This window comes from Filicampus tigris, chromosome 2, assembly GCF_054856515.1.
Source record: "Filicampus tigris isolate MCC_2025a chromosome 2, RoL_Ftig_1.0, whole genome shotgun sequence".
Classification (NCBI taxonomy): domain Eukaryota; kingdom Metazoa; phylum Chordata; class Actinopteri; order Syngnathiformes; family Syngnathidae; genus Filicampus; species Filicampus tigris.
The window spans coordinates 29673596-29691786 of record NC_141218.1 but is presented as its reverse complement, the minus strand read 5'-3'; the positions used below and the strand labels follow the sequence as shown (position 1 = coordinate 29691786).

General features: G+C 42.5%; 1 protein-coding gene and 2 long non-coding RNA genes across 3 annotated transcripts; 2 read left to right on the top strand and 1 right to left on the bottom strand.

The window, feature by feature from the left end:
- Positions 1–839: 839 nt before the first annotated feature.
- Positions 840–2332, top strand: mid1ip1l (MID1 interacting protein 1, like). Its single transcript, XM_086024217.1, has 2 exons — positions 840–1005; positions 1190–2332. The coding sequence occupies exon 2, from the start codon at positions 1251–1253 to the stop codon at positions 1788–1790; it is 540 nt and encodes a 179-aa protein (XP_085880343.1). The 5' UTR covers positions 840–1005; positions 1190–1250; the 3' UTR covers positions 1791–2332.
- Positions 2333–10478: 8146 nt separating this feature from the next.
- Positions 10479–17533, bottom strand: LOC147151995 (uncharacterized). Its single transcript, XR_015085760.1, has 3 exons — positions 17264–17533; positions 14915–14984; positions 10479–10550 (listed from the first exon to the last, which is right to left on the bottom strand). It is a non-coding gene; the product is annotated as an uncharacterized LOC147151995 (long non-coding RNA).
- On the top strand, positions 10963–12908 carry LOC147151996 (uncharacterized). The gene is made up of 2 exons (XR_015085817.1): positions 10963–11167; positions 12087–12908. It is a non-coding gene; the product is annotated as an uncharacterized LOC147151996 (long non-coding RNA).
- Positions 17534–18191: the final 658 nt, after the last annotated feature.

Below are 18191 nucleotides of genomic sequence, written 5' to 3'. Positions count from 1 at the left end.
CTCAAAGGGGGCAGGTAGAAGTTCATGAATTTATAACATTCCTACCCCTTGTTTTACACAGAACAATTTCAAGGTTGCTGAAAACAATGTCATGATGTACTCGTTTATGGTCGAAAAAACTGAAGAAAGATATATTTGGCGTACTCTTTTATAGTCTATAAAATAGGCAGTGCTCTACGGAGGAGAGTGCGTTGCAATTGTACAACGCTCCAAACTACAACCATAATATATATATATTTTTTAAATCATGTTATTAAATGAATACCATTAATCATGGGCGTCGATCTGGCGGGGATAATGGGAAGATATTCTGAGGAGCCCCCTGTGCGTCCCCAATGCACACACTGTACTGTACTGTACTGTACTGTACTGTACGAGAACAGCACACGAAACGACTAGTAATTTAGGTTTAAATTAACCGGACGACACTTTGAAACGTTAAAACGATGAACAACCACACAAACACCGGGTGGCGCTAGTGGCCTACAAAAGTAGCCGTGAGACATATCGTTTTAAAGCGATATTGGGCAACTATTGTCTGTAGGCACACTGTGTGACAAAGAGGTGTTTGAGGTCCGTAATACGAATAATCAAAATTATTTTAATTTAAAAAAATGTATATGTGCCGGTGTTAGCTTTGACGTTCAATGTTCAAAGATGCTGACGGCTAATTGCACGTATAAAAGACGTTTTGATTGACATGCGTCTGGTGACTCACGATTGGCTCAAACTGGATCATACGCTTTCAAGGCCCGCCCTTATCTGGCTTTCTGACCAACGAGATCACCGAAAATGGACAAATGGGCGGGATTTGGCTTTCTGCACCGCAAGTAGCCGGCTGTGAGGTATATAAACGGATTCAGCCGTTTGTCAGACGAGGAAATACTTACGTTTCCTTCACGGAGGGTGATTACCGGAGCACCCCCAAAGAAAAAGGGACTCGGATATTTTTTTTTTTTTACCAGTGTCCCAACAAGCAGTTCATCAAGCTACCTCGAAATTCAGGTAAGTCCTATTTTTCCGGATCGAATAATTCATCCTAGTATGTTTGATGCAGGAAGTCAAGGTCATGCTACACATTGAAAGGGATTGACGGCAGTTTAGTGCATGGCCGGTTGAAAGTACTATTAACATAATAAAACATGGCATGTTTACACCGTTTGATCAATATTGTACACCTCCCTTGCAGCTCAAGCCTTAACGCTACCTGCCAGCCAGACACTGCAAGCAAGCCTTGGAAGCCTTCAGCCATGATGCAGATCAGCAGCGACTCAGCCACCAACAAGCATTCCCTCATTAACGTCATGCACCGCTTCATCGCGGCAGCCAACAACATGGACGAGACCATCATGGTGCCGAGCCTGCTGCGAGACATGCCGCTGGAAGAGCAGGCGGCCAGCCAGACGGAAGCCAACAACAACAACTACAACATCCACCAAGACGACGACAGCGAGGTGGAGTGTCCCAGCAAGCAGCAGAGGGACATGTACGAGCACTACCTGCTGCTCAAGTCCATCAAGAACGACATGGAGTGGGGTCTGCTCAAGCGGGAGATGAGCAGCGGTGCCAGCTTCCTGGAGATGGCCGTCAAGCAGGAGGAGCAGCAGCAGCAGCAGCAGCAGAAGACCATCACGGGGGCGCTGCCCCAGGACGACAACGCCGACCTGGAGCGCCAGTTTCACTTTCATCTGCGCGGACTCTTTGGGGTTCTGTCCAAGCTCACCTTGCAGGCGGACCATCTTACCAACAGGTACAAGCGAGAGATCGGAGGTGGAAACTTCATGAGATAGAAAGCCTACATTTCTTCCTCGAGACTGCTTGATGTAGTGGGATGTGTCACGGGAATTCTCTTGGCAACGGAGCGAGGCCGTCAGCACTCCCATGTCCTCCCCAGTCTCCTCCCTCCCGAATTAAACCGGTGACGCCTGCGGCACGTTGTCGTCCTGCCTGGGCAGGACTCAACATTTTGAGTGCTTGGTGGAGGTTTAACTGTCCTGATGAAGCACAGCAGCTCTGCTTTGTGTCCACTGCAGATTTCACCATGAATTTGTGTGTGCAAATAAAAGGTTTGCCTGTAGGAGAAATTGAATGCTGGTTATTCTGTCCCTCCTCTTTTTTTAAAATGTAATTTTAAAAGCTGTTAATGCTGAGCTTGAAGGGCTCTCTTGACTTCAGTGTGACTGTAACTTGGAGTGCCTTGACTGTTTTTGGCCCTGTATTCGCACCCCGCTGTCTAACTGCTCAATGCTTCAACGAGGTCTCACGGCTCATCTTGTTTGTCCTCAAATTTATTTTCTATTGTGCAATTGAATAAATAAATAATTGGAACCCATTTTTTTTCTTTGGCTTTTCTTCCTCTTTGTAGAAAAAATGTCAGAGCAGTGGTTCTCAAAAGTGTGGTGGTAGTTACATGAAAGAATACAGTAATAAAATGTTCAAACTGCACAATGTTTAAGTGGCTTTACTTTTTTTTTAATTCAGAGCAATCCTTTAATTGGTTGCATTCATCTGAAGTTCAATACATTTCCAATCTGTTTTATAGCATTTCCTCATATTCTAACTTCTGTGCTATACATTTAAAATTATTTTACTACATTTAAGCACAGGGTTAATGTTCAAAGTGCATCATGTTTAAGTGGCTCACAATAATTTTTAAATAAACTTTGTACCAGTATGAGGATGTAGAATAAAGTGATAACATTTTAGGCTTAGTACAGTAAATCATAATGGTGGCCAAGTTTTGTCTATTTTTTTAAACTGTGCTATTGTAAAAAGTTTGCATTGTGTAAAGTGCTTACAAGGTGTGTTATGTGGGGCAGGTATAGCCGCTTTGTGTGGCGCTCGTTGGGGATTTACAAGAGATTTACTGACAGGAAAGGATGCCTCTTAATTTAGCACGCTGACTTAACACGACTGGCTAGTTGCCTTGGAACTCTTCATTAGGTACACCTGGCCAATGTTGAGCTCAAATTCAAAGCCAGTTAGTTTAAAGGTACAATAATACCAAGGAAGAAAAAGTGCCTTCTCAAATTCTGTTTTTAAACCTTTGTTTCCCCCACTTTAATGTTGAAAGATCAAACAAACGTAAATATCAAATCAAGATAACCCAAGCAACCATAAAATGCAGTTTTTAAACGATTTCATTAACTCATTCTATCCCGATGACATATGTCATTTCATAGAGGGTCTGAAAAAGTCTGGGACTGAATGAGTTAAGTGGGTCAAATTTTTCAAAGCCACCAGCTACCCTATGTCAAAAAAAATACATGCGCCCTAAACCTAATGAATGGTTGGGCCACCCACAGCAGTAACAACAGAAATAAAGTTTTTTCTATAACTAGCAATGAGTCTTTCACATCTCTTAACCGTTGTATTTTACAGGAAAAGAATCGTATTCAAGGATCAAAGAGAGCTATTAGAACAGTCTTTGAATCGAAACACTTTGGACATTTTTTTTCCCACATTAATTCCAAGATTTTACCCAAGTAAATATCGGTTCCAAACTTTGTAAAAAAACGTAGTTGAAAAATACAATTAATCGTGATCAATTATGGAAAATGTTGCAATGAATTAGTTAAAAAATTGTAATCGCTTGACAATTACAAGCCCTCACGATTTTCTGGTAAAGAGCAGAATTCATTGTTTCAACAATCACAACAAGTCATCCAAATCATGAAATCGCAAGGCAGCCCCAGACCATTACCGTAATTACCCTTCCACCACGTTTGACTGCTGATATGATGTTCTTTTTTTGAAATGCTGTGTTACATTTATGCCATTGCCGGATGTAACGAGACACACACCTGACAAAATGTTAAACATTTGTCTTTTCAGTCCATAGGATATCCTCCCAAATGTCTTAGGAGTCATTCAGATGTTTTTTTTGTCAAATAAAAACAAGCTTTTATGTTCTTTTTGCTGAGCAGTGGTTTTCCCCTTTGAACTCTGACAAGGCTGTCTTTTTTATCCCAGTCTCCTCCTCATTGTTGAGTCATCAACAATGACCTTAACCGAGGCGATGAAGGCCAGCGGTTCTTTAGGCCATGTCCTGGGTTCCTTTTTGACCTCCTGGATGAGTCGTCACCACTCTTTCATGTTTTCTCCATTTGTGGATAATGCCTCTCGGTTTGTTTCACCAGAGTCCTTAAGCTTTAGGAATGGCTTTGTAACCCTTTCCAGACTGATAGTTGGCAGCTACTTTATTTCTCATCTGTTTTTGACTTTCTTTAGATTGTGGCATTTTGTTGCAGCTTTTATGGCCGACTGACAACCGGTAGATTTTGTCAAACAGGTTCTCCATCCATCATCCATTATCCGAACCACTCGCTTATCCTCACGGGGGTCACGGGCGTGCTGGAGCCTATCCCAGCTGTCTTTGGATAGTAGGCGGGGTTAGACAGGTTCTGTTTCAGTGATTTCTTGATTAAACAGGTAATCAGGCTTGGGTGTGGTCAGTGGAAATGAACTTTCCCAAAAATGTGATTAGTCACATCTGATTTATGATTTAACAAGGGCAAGTACTTTTTCACACAGATCCAGATAGCTTTGGATAGTTTTTCCCCTGTAATAAATGAGATCGGTGTTTACAAACAGCATTTTATATTTACTTGTGTTATATTTGTCTGATATTTACATTTGTTTGATGATTTTAAACTTTAAAGTGTGGAAACTACACAAAAAAGTACAAATTTGAGAAGAGGGTACGGTCTTTAACCTTTGAGTGTGCCATAGATGGTTGGAAAAATAAACTTGGATTAATACACGTGATCAATTTCAATGTATCACAAATACAATATGCTCAATAAAATACAACAAAACAGTTATGAAATGAATTATCCATCCATTTTCAGAAACGCTTATCCTCATAGTTTTTCAAAAATATGAAGTCGGTAAATATTGTAGATATTGAATGAAATTATTAAGGAGGGTAATGATGCGAGATAAACAATGGATCCTTTTGTTTGTTTGTGGTTGTCATTTCTGACACTTCTGGACAATTCAACATGCCAAATTGGGTCAAATTGACATTATTGGCACATTAGTGCTGTTCCTGACAAACATGAGAATCAATGTTTGCAGTTGTGTAGTATGGGAACCAACATCACAGTCCTCTGACTCCATCAGTATTCTGTTTTTCAAGGCAAAATGTGGTCTATTTGTTTTGCATCTCATTAGCTTGTAAAAAAACAAGTCTTTAATGTAACTTTTGGCTTGGAAGCATATTTCCATAAAAGTCTTTGATGCTTTCATGTTTGAATGTGGTCTCAGGTTATTCTTTTATTCAAACAGAACTCCTTTTACAGCACAAAGTCAAATATTCATCTCTAAGTTCTTTCCCTGCCTTGATCCAACAATCTGCGCTGTTATACAGCCTGAATGCTTCCACACGTCAGCGCTGATAAAACTTATATAAATTGGTTTATAAATGGTGTGCATGTGGGGGGGGGGGGTAAACATGACCTTTAACACCTCTTAAAGGCAGCCTGACATTTGGTAGCTGCGAACCACAGACGTCTGCCCATTTGTCACGTCAATATAAAGTCCGTTGCACGCCCATTAATGAAACATGACACGTTAAATTGATCAAATGGAAAGTGTGGTGCTCCAAGTACCTTATACGGTCATGGCCTGAGACCCTCCCTTAGCAACAGCTTCACCGCAAACAGCCAATCAGCTTGCACAGGGCCGCTTTTCCACCTCCAATTACGTCTGTCTGATGAAGGGCATCCAGGAAGTCAGGACGAACACGTCTACAGCCTTTTTGACCAGCCCTGCTTTATTGCAGTGAACTTGCGCCGCAGTCTTAGTCTTTCTGGTGAGTGCAAATTGCAGCTTGGCAAAGTGTTTGCGCCGGTCGAGCCCCCTTGTTCCGGTTAACTGGGTCAATCAGACTAGGGACAGCTGGCCCGGCAGTGCATAAGAACAGAGATGGGCTTTTGTATTCTTTCACAATCGTAACCTAGTTTAAGATCACTTACACCAAAATTTCACAGCAAATTTCCAAATGGAGCTACTGTATGCCAGATAAGAGAAATAAGTTAAATAACAATAGCTAATTTTGCGTTATGGACAGGAGGCAGCATCCCACCAGATAGTGCTGGTTTTCTAATACACATTATACTGTATGTTTAATACAGAGAAGCAATTACAATGCATAATATAAATTAGCTTCATAAACCTGAGTTTGTTATTCAAAAAGCCAAGTGGATTGTTCACGATTGATCCCCAAGAATTGAGCCTTCTATTCAACCAGCAGGTGAACAAGCTCTTGAGTAGAAGAACTTGTGGCTAAATACAAACCGTGGCAGGGTTTTACTCTCTGTTAGAAAGGAGGATTTGCATTTTGGCCACTGAGTAGTTTAATCATCAGAGCAAATTTTGCATTATGGGTGAAAGGCAGCGTCCATAGACATATTTTATACTTTATACATAGAAGCAATTGAAAAATGCATTCCTTCATAAAAAAAGGTAACAGACTATTTAATTTAATTTGATTTAATTATACCAGACATGGGAATTCCATCCCAGGAAGAGAACGGTCCATCCGTCCGTCCAGGACGGATGCCCATTTTGGGGACGGAGAATGAGAAGTTTTATAAAAAGGATGGACTAAGCAAGGACAGAAGTGGGTTTTCATCCGACCCTGTAATCGTCCCTAAGCGGCTCAAGTTCCGACTGACGTGTTGTGTTGGGTTCTTTTAAAAGGAAAGACCACTGTTTTTTTCTGCAATAGTACCACACTCACAGGCATAGGCTGCCCTCTCGTGGTTCAACACATGTAATACCATGGATTATGCCACAGGACGCCCAATCGCCCATTCTACTTTTACATATCATTGTGTTATTATTATTTCAATAATTATTTTATTTCGAAATAACACAATAAAAATGGAAAAACGCAATATTATTACGCAATCTCATCACGCATGGATGCTTTTTTTTTCTGGGCGTGGGTGGCGGGGGACCGACGGAATGTAAGGACGGAAGCGCCTTAAAAGGACGAGGACGGACGGGGTCGGAGGATGATTATTTTTATGAATAAGGACAAATGGACAATGATGGAAGGGCATAAAAACATGTTTCAAACCCAACCAATTCAGGGTGCCCCCCGCCTACTGCCCGAAGACCGCTGGGATAGGCTCCAGCACGCCCGCGACCCTTGTGAGGATAAGCGGTACAGATAACGGATGGATGGATGGATGTTTCGAACCCAATCAAGATGGTTTGGGAACTTTGGGGTGAGCTGGACCGCAGTGTGAAGGCAAAGGTGCTAACAAGTGCTAAACATCTCTGGGAACTCCTTCCGAAGACATCCACACTTATCAGCAGAGCGCAGAATCTGTCTGCCTGCGCCTTGATCAAATCCACCTGCGGCAAAACCTGGTTCCATCAGTCGTAAAAAATGTGGGCTACTTTCAGCCACCAACTTGTCAGGTGCGCCAGGGGCATGTACACCGCAGACCAAATTATTGTGCAAATAATGTTTTTCTCAGATTTTTATTAATATTCTATGCAAATGGAACTCAGCATAATTTTCAAGTCATCAAATGGTAGGGAATAATTTGAATGTTTTCAAACAAACCATGACACGAGTCATGAATTTGAAATGTGAAATTTGGTTCCAGTCCGACAATTGGCAAACCAATGAAAACATATCCGTGGCCCATTTTTGGATCGGCAAGTTCGGGAAACCGTGTTTTGTTATGTTCCTATTGTTGGTGGCACAACCAATGTTTAGCTTATAAAAACACCACTGTCATTTCCTGAGAATGCACCTCCGTTTGCATGCCCAGACAAAACAGGCCTCCGAGTAGTGTGACAACGATGCTCTGTGCGAGAGGCTCCTATCTTGGGAAACCAAAGAGCGGATATTAGCAGCCAATCGGCACGCGGCAACAGCAGCAGTGCTGTTTCCTCATCTCTGTCTGCAGCTCACTCACGGCCACGTTGCAATGGCCCTGTTGTAATGTCTTTGGGTTAAATGTGTCCAGTGCCCTGCCCGGAACTGCACCATTGCACACTTGGCACACAACCTCTTGTGCCTCTTTTCCATAGCCTATTAGCCGTATTTTCAAATGAAAAAAATAGTGCGGGACTTTGATGCGCCAGTACTTGAGGGCGGCTATCCTGGATTTTTTATATGCCTCCCGGCTGTGACACACCTGGATCAAATGATCAGATAATCAGTAAGGACCTAATCAGATAACCAGCAAGGACCCCGATCATTTGAATCAGGTGTGTTACGGCCGTCGAGTACAGGAAATGCCCACCCCTGGCTTAGGGTATGATTTTAGACTAAGCACGCAGATAGCAAAAATAAATGTGTTCCGTTACGAAGTTACACAACTGCAATAAAATTGTGGCAGATCGAGCAGTCGCAGCAATTTAGATCAGCTGAATTACTCTGAAGACTTTTCCTTGACACGTGTTTGTTTGATTACTTGTTGCCAGATGCAGAGTTTATGGGCACGACTAACAAAGTCCAATAAAAAACTGGCACATACCAGTCATACTCAAGTTGCCGTTTCCCTGACAACGTGGAGCAGAGAACTCCCTTGCCACACAAGCAGAGACAAGACAGGGAGAGTCTGTGGCATTAGCAAGTTGGCTGACATACGCAAAGGCCACAACAATCGCACTTCAAGTATAATAATGTATAATATTGTAACATGTATAATAATTATGTTACCAGTTGAATCACTCCGCAGTATCAACTACAAAACACATAATGGAATGATCCTCATGCATTCCAAAACATGCATTTTGGGTTGGTGGAATACTTTTAAATTGTCCATGGTTTGTATATTGATTGTCAAACCAGTCCAAGGTGTCCCCAGCCTCTTTCCTTAAGTCAGACTCTATAGAAAATGGATGGCAATTCATTATCGTCTTCTTCTTTTGCTTTCATTTTGTCCCGTTCGGAGTCCCCACAGTCTCTTCCAGCCTCCTCCTCTCTAACACCAATTGCCCTCATGTCTTGCCTCACTACATTTGTCAATCTTCTCTTAGGTCTTCGTCTGGCTCTCTTGCTTGCCAGCTCCATCCTCATCACCCTTCAACTGAAACACTCACTATACCAGTGAGTGAATCCCAACCAGCGCATTAAATATAAACTCTAAATCTACTGGCATTGTACCTTGTAATGTTATCACGTACCGTTGCACACTAACATCAGTACAATGGCAGTTCAAAACAGCCCATGAATATGGGCGGGGGGACGATGACGGAAGGGTGCCCAGGTCGCGGACGGAGGACGGACCGGCAAAATAGGGTCAAGTGTCTATCTCTGCTGAGGACATCCTGCATTAGAAAGAGACGGCTGTGATGGGGCACTCTGCCCCTTGCCCCTTTGAAGGAGGTTGTTTTTTTTCATCTCGTCTGCCAATTGGCCAATTTCCAAAGGACTTTTAATGCGTCCGTCTGCAGCCATTGCCGAACTATAACTCTCCGCGGAGCAGCGAAAGGTCCGGCCAACAAGGCAAGACAGTCTTCATACTGCCTGGGTCCAAAAGTATGAAAATAAGCAGGGTGCTATTGAGGTTTGCAGTCGGAAACGCTGACGGAAGCCCGTTTAAAATCAGAGGCGGATCGGCATATAGGTGGGTACTATCCCCCCCCCCCTGAAAAAAAGACGGACGACGGACGGGGGGTACCCATGCTGCAGACGGATGACGAATAACGGATGCTCAATTTTTGTAAAACGCCTAGCTGTGCTGGTCCATCGAAATGTCTATCTCTGACACTGGTCTTTGGTTAACTGCAAGTCTTTAGTTGTCCAACCCCAAATGCAAAGTCGCCACTGTCAAACCTCCTCAATTTTGTCAACGTGACAGGATTCTAGACTGGACTAGTTTGAGGCAGACATGATGACTTGACTGTACGAGTCAAGTCAGGTCAACCTGTGCACGTGTGAATAAAGATCAATACCTTTGGAGCAGTCCGGTTTGGACTGCGGTCACCCTATCTCGTTGCATTATCAGCCCCGGTTGCTCTGGTAACAAGCTTGTACTCCTTGAGTAAACAACACCCCACTGTGTGTTTTTACATGTGCAGCAGTTTAACTTATGTTGATTTGCAGTATTTCGAAAGGAAGTTCACGGTCCAGTGTTAAGTAATACTCAGTACAGTGCAGGCCTACAGCAAGTTCAGGCGCGAACGGTCTCATAGCACAGAGGAAGAACGCGTCATTGTGCGGGGCTGAAGCTCACAATACGCCGCCTTGTGTTGCGGACGTAACGAAGACCGGCACTGATGTCGTTAAGGCTGCTGTGCGTCCTCGCTGACCGCATCACTAATCAGACGGTCCCACACAAATAAAAGATTGGCTTGGTTCTAATGTGCCGGGCCACTAATGAATCTATTGTGTTTATTAGATTCGACACACAATCTAATGACGTCCATGTATCAGAAAAATCTGCCTCAGGATCAACCCCTGCCAAAGCGGAACAACGAAACGTCTTACTTGTTGGCCGTATAAGGCCATTGTGAAGGTGCAGCTCCCTCTGGTGGATCTGGTTATCAATGCACCACTTGGCCTCAATAGGAATGCCCTGTGAAGACCAAAAGCAACAATGAATTCTTGAAAGCTCACCTTCAAATGTGCACCAAAATATATCAGGTTCTTTGCTCGCCACTTCAGGTTTTGTGGAAATCGTTGGTGCAGATTTTGTAAAACGCTGCCAGCAAACAAATGTGAATGACAATGTAACGAATCAAAACAATACCTTTTCCTCACGCTTTTGTGCTTGGTGGAGATAATTAAGGATGGTTTTGATTCAAACTGTAATCAATGGTAAAGGCTAGTATGTGGACAACGCTAAGTGTTGTGATATGCCAATTTGACTTTTTTGCAAAAAGAACCAAGGGAGGCTTATGAATGCAAAGATGTGTAACTGATGCCATGACATCACGTCAAAGTACGTATGAACCAGAACCATCCAGTCAGATTGCTCTCATGTCATCATGCGGTATACAGCCACTTCTCATTTTGTCAGTGTATTTGCCAAAGACGAGCATTCTGTCAGGGACGGAATGGGACGGGCGGAGGAAGAGAAGTCTTTTAAAACGGACGGATAAACGAGGACGAAAATGGATTTTAGTCCGTCCCTCTAGTTGTCACTGACTTATGTGTTGAGTTAGAATGTAAGGACGGAACCCGAAAGAGAAGGCAAGTACAGTAATCCCTCACCACTTTGCGGTTCGAGTTTTACTCGAGTATCATCGCGGGTTTTCAAAAAGTATTCATCAAAAAAATTGAAATGAAAAATACAGCCATATTGGCAGCCATATTGCAGAAGGACGCATTGTTTCAAAGAGACGAGTTGACTCAGAGGCTTTGTACAAAATATGGTCACCCTACTAAAGTCCAATGAGCCTATTGCAAAATCCAATTGGCTTAAAGATAATGTCAATGCAAACATTTTTTTTCAAGAATATGTTCTATGCAAGCCCACTAGTTGAAACAGAGCATTCTGATGAAGATTGCGTTTGTGGAATAAGTGTTAATCCACTCATTTTTAGCCATCTCCGGGGGCAGCCATTTTGTCTTCTGTCAACTGAAAATGACATCACAACTGCTCACAACGACCAATCACGGCTCAGATTCAGAAAACAGGTCAGCCGTGATTGGTCGTTGTGAGCAGTTGTGATGTCATTTTCAGTCGACAGAAGACAAAATGGCCGCCCCCAGAGATGGCTAAAAACAAGTGCACATAGTGGACCTTCACTCATCTGTATGATTCGGTTAGCAAGACTATGACTGTATTTTAGAATTTTTAAAAGCTTTTTGAAACAATTGATATTTCACTCCGAGTGGACATGTTAAGCTTGACACAATCCAGCTACTGTATACCGGTACACAGAATATGATGACAATTATGAAACATGTAAATATTTATTCGGCAGCTATCCACCGTTTCAGTCTCTGTTGAAGAAAGACAAAATGCTGGTAGTGATGATGTATAAAATATGCCATATAATTGAACACTTATTATACACATTGTAGTTAGTACGGCTTTATGTGGGACAGGCCAAAATGATGTACAACATATCAACTAAAACATTGGTTTGTGTGTGTTTGTCTTCAGTGTGCTGGGAACGACATACATGAGTGTGCATCTCACAGCAGCTGGAGAATGCTGGAACATTGTGTTCTGCTCCATACCAGCGAATCCCAACCCGACCACCCCGCTCGCTCCTATTTTGACATAAGATCGGACTGGCTGATATGCGGAGTGTTGTCTGTCTGTTTGAGCTACTAATGGTCTACTATCTAGGATTGCGGTGGGAAACAAGGCGGCCTTTTAGCTTGTTTCATGCGTTGTTACCAACAGTTTCGCATGTGTAAAACCAGAGCCCACATCATCCGTTCCTCTGTGGTTCAAATGCCTGCGCTCTGTACATTGCATTCAGGGTATTTGATGTAAGAATATATACGGTTATGTAAGTGCTCCAGTGGGCGTGGTGTCCATGCAGCCTGAAAGAAGAGACGGACGATCAGGGAGGCTTTTGGATGCACGCGTGCACGTAAGTTTGGATTCTGTTCCAGTGTGCGCTTCTTTTACAGTGATCACGTTGTCAGAAGAAGTCGTTTATGAGCAACATCACAAAGTTCACCACGGGACAATGGCCTCCTCTCCATGGCAGCTGCACACTTTAATCTAATCTGCAGCAACAACGGGGAAACAATAGAATGGCTTTGTGTGTCTGTGTGTGTGTGTGCATGTGCACCAGCGCTTGAGTGTGTGCGTGAGTGGGCATGTGCATGAATGCCAAGGCCTGTTTGTCCGAGGAGTTGTTGAATGAACCACACCCCTATACGTAGAGCTTAGTTGGCTTTTAACAAAGGAGTTCCCATTGAGTGGGACAAGTTGAAATGTTGACTTTTTGGAATACAGTAATCCTCCACATATTTGCAGTCCATGCTTCGCAAATTCACCTATTTGCATTTTTTTTATGTAGAACATATCCCCGGCTCTTTCCTTAAATACATAATCACATTTTTTTGGGGGGGTGGGGGTGTTTTTTGTTTGTTTGTATGTTTGGTGCTCTTTCTTGAATGCTCTAAGATGCTACTAAAATAGGGTTGGGCAATTATTTAAAAAAATAATAATATTCACGATTAAATGTTTCTTATTGATATTGAAAACACAATTATTCACTGATTTCAAAACTTTGTATTTATTCAACTGTCAAAACTCAACTTTAAATATAAGTTGAAAGAACAACCAGGAAATAAATTCGTAACAAACCGTTAGTGTAGGCAGTTATAAACATTTTCTGCTCCATCCCTTTACGAATAGTGGGGATTTACTTTTGACTCAATCTTGCAAAAAAAAAAAAAAAACCTTCTTCACTGTCAAATGTGCTATCATAGGCCTGAATAGTCAACAACCAACTCAAAAATTGATGTTTGCTCTTGTGTGTCTGCATTCAGGCCATTTTCGATTATGTGTACCTGGGCCTTCGGTGGGGACTCAACCACCGCTTAGTAGCTCCTCTATCACATTGCACATCATAGAAACCATGTGCAAAAATGCAAGTAGCATCAGTATTAATATAATAGATAACATGGCAAATAAAATAAAACACATCACACTCACCAGAGAGGCTTATGATTAAACGGCACAATGGCAACAGATGTGTTTTGCTCGTCAAATTTGGGCATAACAAGTTTTGCTCCTACCAACCAATCAGAGGATGGAAAAATACTCAATCTGGAATCGGAATGTATTAAAGAAGCAGTCCCAGTTGCTGTTGTAGTTACGCTGCAGGGGCCAACAAAAAAATCTAACAAATGCATACTGGAAGCAGCGCACCCAAATGAAAACGGCATAAAACCAATGTTGGGAGTAGATTAATATAATTTCATGGAGCAAATATTGCAATTTAGCTTGTACATTTATTTCAATGCTTCTGATAGTGTATAAACCAGCAGAGAAGGCCCTGCCTGTCCTCCACTGGTGTAACATTTCAACAGCAACCCATTCCCCTCAGATGTTGTGTGGAAATGATGAGAGAAGCCAAAAGTATGTACTTTGATGGGTGATCATTAGCGTGAACATTGTATTGACTGAATCCAATAAGCAACAAAAAGAAAAGCAAGGAAAGCAAGGACAGGGTGGGTATTGCTCTCATTGTTGCCACAGGAGTAGTGAACACACGTAGCATGACTGAAAACAGTAAAGAATATTGCATCATGCCCAAAGTCAGCTGGGTCAAGTTTCAGCTCAGCCGCAACGAGGACATGTGCTATAGACAACGGATGGATAATTATGTAGAAAGAATTCACGCTATTCAACACATTTATAAGACGGGTGCTTCTCAAACTTTTTACACCACAGATGGGTGCGTCAGTCAATTTTGCAGATTTTTCACCAGCCGCTAGCCACCCATCCGTCATCGTCGGTCCGTCAATATTTCAAGCCAGACTAAATTGTCCTCGTCAATCCGTTATTTTGCTCCGTTATTTTAACCTCGCTTCCGTCATCACTAAATGACAGTTTGTCACCACTGTTTTGGGACCGTCATTAAATATTACTTATCCGTATGTGCGTATGTGAAGCCCTTTGAGACTTTCCTGTGATTAAGGGCTATATAAATTAATTTGACTTGACTTGACTTGACTTATCCGCCACAGTACGTCACTCCGTCATCGTCGTTTTAACCACGCATGCCTCCTGTGTCGCTGCTAAATCTATCCATGATCTATTATGAACACGAGCTTTCTCATTCTCCTTCTCCTTCTCTTAGTTTATTGGCAGATTACAACTCTTTGGCGCATACTGCCACCTACTGTACAGGACCCGCAAACTGTCTTCGCAGGTTATCTACTATAGGTCAAAGCTGAGGATTTCTCAGAAGTGTTTCCATCAATGCAGTCTGCTCGAAGCAAGCCAGGTGCATTATGTGTTACCATCAGTCGGCAGTGAAATGTGAGTCCGTCAGTGACTGCCGTCCGAATGCCCACCTCTGCCAAGTACCACCTAAAAAAAAAACAAATAAAAAAAAAACCATGTTATTAAATAAGACGTGCAGGGGTGCATCTGTTTCATTTTTACAATTTAATATTAAGATTAAGAGACTAGTTGTGGATTCATGTTTTATAATGATGACCCTGGAACAAATCTTTTGTATTTCCATTAGAGTGCGTTCAGGCTTGGTGGTTACTGTCACTGGGTTAACAGCGTTGTTTGTGCAAGGTCAAGGCGCCTTGTTAACGGAGATCACGACAGGGCACGACACCACCTCATTGGGTTTCTTATGTGTGCCGGGCCGATATATTTAGAGGCGCGAACATCAGGTGTCAAAAACACCAAGAGATTCCACACCATTAGATGTGCTGACACTGCACAAACTCAGGGCATTAATCGCGAGGCTGACATGTTTGATTCATCAGTGCATGTTGACGTTGCCAAAGTGAAACCTGTGAACGGATGGACACAAGAGAGCTCTTTGGAAAGTAAGCTGAGAACGCTTTCCCAAAAAAAACAAGTTCTTTTTCTTCTTTCATTCAACTTTTTGTTGTCGCTACTTTAATATTCTGCTCAGAGGCGAAAGAGACGAAAAGAGAAAGTATCTGGCCAAGGGAGCAGCACTTCCCTTATTTCTTTCTTTTTTTTTTTTTTTTTTTTTGAGTAGGCTGTTACATAAGCCAATCTCAGTGCCGTTAACAGATGTCCCTTGTGAACTCTGCGCACTGGAACACACAAACACGCACACACTATTTAAGACAGCACTCTGTGCACTCGTATAACATAACAGCTCTATCAAACATGTGTTTTACATTTAGTACAGATAAGTGACTCCACCACCAAAATATGTGTACAGTGATGCCTTGAGATATGATATGAGTTGAATTACCGGTAGTTCCTTGACAAGGCTCATAAGTCAAAACACTCACACAAGCACACACCTCGCACAAAACACACCCCCACACACACAAACCCCACTCTCAAATCATCTTTCCCCATTGAAGTAAATAGAAATGCCATTAATTCGTTACAGCCCCTAAAAAAATAAATAAAATAATAAATAAAAATAAATGTGTTTCCATAAGACTTTTTTGTAGGTCTTTGCTTGTTACATATGCCTCCCAATTTTCACAGATCTAGGTGAAATGTACAAGCGGAGATGCTTGGTTCAACATTTGTAGGCGGCACCATTGAGCCATTTTTAGAAAATCGCTTGAGAAATGCCTAAAATATTGAGTTTTATGCCATGTCTGATGTGTGCATGTGCATCGTTCATGATTTTCCGCCCAGGTATACACCCTCAAAAACAGCATAATTTTTCTTTGCAAACGGTGCATCTCCACGGCAACAGTGTGTGATTAAATAAAAAGCTTTTGATAGCTTTTCATCAAAACCATCATTAGATGAAACACGCAAAATTTGAAGACAATCGGATAAATTCCCTAAGAGTAGTTTGCAAAACTGTGTTCTCTTTGAAAAGACCAAAAATGGCAACAAATTCCACAGTAAATTCAAAATGGTGGACTTCCTGTTGGGTTACGCATATGGCTCCAAAAGACTTTTTTGTAGCTGGCGGGCTGTTACATATGCCTTCCGAGCTTCGTAGATCTAGGTGAACCGCACAACCGAGAATACTTTGCAAAGAAGTAATTTGCGTCATCATGTGTCGTCATCAACATCGCTTATCCTACAAGGTCAGGGGAGGCGCTGCAGCCTAACCCAGCTGACTTTGCACGAACTGGTCACCAGCCAGTTGCAGGGCACACACGGATACCGTCACTGAGCGGGAACTGATCCCACACTGCCCGCATACAAGCCAGCCGAGTGTACCACTATACCATTAGTGACAAGAAAGAATTTTGAAAAGCAAAATTTGATGAAAAGTTTGACCCCTGTAAATGTGCAAATATGGGCCAAAATTCAAATACAAATAGCTCACTTCCTACACATGTTAGAGTATGGCTACAAACGACTTTTTTGTAGGGATGAGGGCGCCTCCCTTTTGTAGCTGTTTTTTACTGGTGTACGACAACTTTAAAGTATCACATTTTTCGCCAGGCCCAATGTGCATGCAAAGTGTGGTGAGCTTTCGTTTATGTTTAGGGTCTCAAAAATGTCATTCTTTGCGAATAAGAATAATAATTCCAACAGAAACAATAGAACCTCGCAGAAGTTGCTGCTTGGGCACTAAAACAAGACTTCTTTTTTTTCTACTTGGAATTAGACACACACACAGCCATTAGTCAGCGTTACTAACATTTGACCGCCAACGTATGTAAAGTACGCTCAACCTTTTGTCTTCCCCTTTGTGTGCCCGAAGAAGAAGGAGGGAGCCATAACAACAGAGCGGCCTCTCTGCCCTCTTCATGTCAGTCTGTCAGTAGGTCTTGTGCAGACTTGCCCTCCTTTTGAGCCAATCACGCGGCCGCCTCCGCGCGGCAGGCCACCAATGAGCAGGCAGCCTCGGCGGGGGCTCGCTGAGGAGGAGGCGCGGACCTCGTATGATGTAATCGGGCCTTAATTTACAGGATGGGCCGGAGGAGTGAGTCCAAATCGCCCTGAGACGCTTAAACGCTAAAGAAGGTGGATCCCTGCTGCAACACTTACATTGAAATCACATGGGCAAGTTTTCACAGTTGTTTTGAACCTATCTTTGGGGGGAAGAAAAATGAAGGCAAATACAGCATCAGTGTACACAAACACGAACGCGCACAAAAAGTTCAAATTTGGCAGCATGTTATCAATGCTAGAAGATAAGGACGTGTCTGAACTCCAGTAACCTTTTATGTAAGGGGAGGAGTCGGGAGGAAGCCCATGCGTCTACAGTGTGCTCAAAGGCGTCTGTACATTGTGGGCCGGTGAAGGGACTCCACGAGTATGTCATGCCTGTGTCATCCAGGGAAATATATCTTAGCATCACACTTTGACACCCAGACGCTAAATAGTGCTGCCAAACGTATCAGGCTCAACAGATTTGTTTGAAAACATTTGGTTAGGACATTGAAACCCCAAATCCTGGTTCACAGAGAAATGGATTTTAAAGAGCATATCGTCACTGTCCTGTGAAAAACACTTATGTCCATTTTTTTTTCAATTGTCATAGTTTTACGCGAATGGTGTTTCCAGACGTCGCATTAACGTGAAAATTAAAAAATAGATAAAAAATTTGACACAAGTGTTTTTCACAGGACAGCGAGGATATGTTTCATTTCATGTTGA

Bases quoted from the DNA above. Each gene is read 5' to 3' on its own strand.
- mid1ip1l (XM_086024217.1), top strand. From the start codon at position 1,251: ATGATGCAGATCAGCAGCGACTCAGCCACCAACAAGCATTCCCTCATT.